The sequence below is a fragment of the Psammomys obesus genome, unplaced genomic scaffold (assembly GCF_907164565.1).
Source record: "Psammomys obesus unplaced genomic scaffold, mPsaObe1.curated_primary_1811, whole genome shotgun sequence".
In the NCBI taxonomy this organism is placed as follows: domain Eukaryota; kingdom Metazoa; phylum Chordata; class Mammalia; order Rodentia; family Muridae; genus Psammomys; species Psammomys obesus.
This window is the reverse complement of record NW_026596240.1, coordinates 12471926-12473830: the sequence shown is the minus strand read 5'-3', so window position 1 is coordinate 12473830 and position 1905 is coordinate 12471926. Positions and strand designations below refer to the sequence as shown.

General features: G+C 54.9%; 1 protein-coding gene across 5 annotated transcripts in view; it reads right to left on the bottom strand.

Moving 5' to 3' along the window:
* Positions 1–687: 687 nt before the first annotated feature.
* The window catches only part of Dctn1 (dynactin subunit 1), a 20166-nt gene continuing 18948 nt past the window's right edge, over positions 688–1905 (bottom strand). For all 5 annotated transcript variants that reach the window (XM_055596425.1, XM_055596426.1, XM_055596422.1 and 2 more), the window contains 2 exons: positions 1536–1625; positions 688–1147 (listed from right to left, as the gene is read on the bottom strand). In XM_055596425.1, coding sequence (XP_055452400.1) covers positions 1010–1147; positions 1536–1625 — 228 coding nt within the window. In that variant the 3' untranslated portion in view covers positions 688–1009. The remainder of the gene's footprint in view (positions 1148–1535; positions 1626–1905) is intronic.

The window sequence follows — 1905 nt, the reverse complement described above, 5'->3', positions numbered from 1 at the left end:
AAATGATGGAAGCCCTTGGCTCCACCCCCATTTCCCCTCTAGCCAGGCCCACTCCTGAGTACAGGCCTAGCCCAACTGGACCACTCTGAACCGGAGGAGCTTCTTTTCCACTTGGACTGTTGGGAACACCTTCCCCATGTGGGAAGAGGAGAGCACCGTCAAGAGCTGTCAGCAAACACCGGGACTAAGCTCTGAGAATAAGGAGCTGCTCACAGACTGAACCTCACTCCTGGAGGTATTTCAACAGACCTCAGTCAAGACCAGAAATCCCAAGAATTCGCAACAGGAGCTCCCCTTGACACTGATGTGGAGTGAGTTTTGGCACAGGCTTTGTGACTTGCATTGTTTCTTACTGCTCTGCTGCCTCAGTTTCCCTGTTTTAGTAAATGTTAACCTGAGAAACCCAAGTCTGATGGAAAGACAATGGTCAATGCATTAGAGAGCTAGCTCTAGAAACTGAGGATGTCCAGGAGTGGGACAGAGCTTCCTAACTGGACTCCTGCCTCCGACTGGGCTCCCCTCCCCCCTTGGCTCAGTGGCTCACTGCGCATGCACACAGGGCACAGCGCTTCACGCAGCACTGGAGAGGGCCTCCAGCTGTAGCCCACACAGTTTCTTCAGCAGTCCTCCCAACCCGTCCTGAGCTAGCTGGCCCAAGTCCCACTCTCAGACCCACACAGACAGCGGTGAAGCACAAGTTGCTTTAATCAAGGGGTGAAGTCCTCAGCCAAGGAGACTTCACTCAATCTTTAGTGGAGGGGTGTCAGCCCCGCTCCAATGCCCTGAGGCCCCTCGGGAAAGAGGGAGCAGCTGAACAGCAAATATGGAAGAGGCCAGGGGTGGCCAGGCGAACCCAGGTTACAGAAGCAGCAGGACCCTGGCCAGACCAGGCAAAGCTGAACCACGCAAGAACTTGGCCTGCGGTTCATGCCGGGAGTGGCTGAGGTGGCTGTGCGTTGGGCAGTGGGGGAGGGGACTGTGGGTCGAAGGGGATGGCATGAAGGAGTGCTCAGGAGATGAGGCGACTGTGGAGCTGGTGCAGCTGCTCCTGGGTCAGCACCAGGCGGTGTCGCTGTCCTAGGCCTGCTGCACAGGAAAAGGTCACTTTGCCCATGTAGACGGTGTCATCTTGCTGCTCTTCCTTGGCCTTGTGTTGGAAAGAGAATGAGAACCTCAGGTCAAGAACTTACTTGATTATGGGCCACGGAAGGGTCCCTGGGTACCAGCACTGTACCCAGGGAAACTGAGGTTTTTGAGTTCTGACACCACAGTAACACTTTTCAAATTAGAACAGGAGTCATCTAATAAGGCGATCTTGAGTCCCTCCTGGGGTAAAGGCCAGGCCAGGCCTTGCTTATACGCTAGAGTATTCCAATCTCCATGGCTGAGAGCACGTCTGGGTTTTGTACAAGTAAGACTTCGCCCTTCAGATAAGCAGGGTGTGAGGCTGCGGGCTCAGACAATTCCAGGAGGAAGAGGAAAACCCACAGGAGCACCCAGCATGGGGCCACCATGCCCCACCACATGCCCCTTACCCTGAGGAAGGCTGATGAAGGGAAGGTGGCAAAGTCAGTGGGAACGGTAGCTCCAGGACGCTGAGTTACTGTCTCCTTGAGGACCTCATCCTGGGGAGAGGAACAGAGACAGGGCTCATTTAAGGGACCTGGCTGGTAGGTGAAGACCTCCTGAGTTTCACAGAGACAGCAGCTGCAGAGGGGACTGTGGCAGCTGCAGAGGGGCTATAGCTCCTCCCACTGTGCTTCTGCTCTTGTCACCATCTAGCACCCCCACGCTTTACTCACTTTCACTCTTTAAGGCCTAACCTTAAAGAGTGCCTGTGACCTTTAGGAAGACACTGGGCAAATGCTCTGCCCTCTGATGACTGCAGCTGTCAGAAACTGCAGC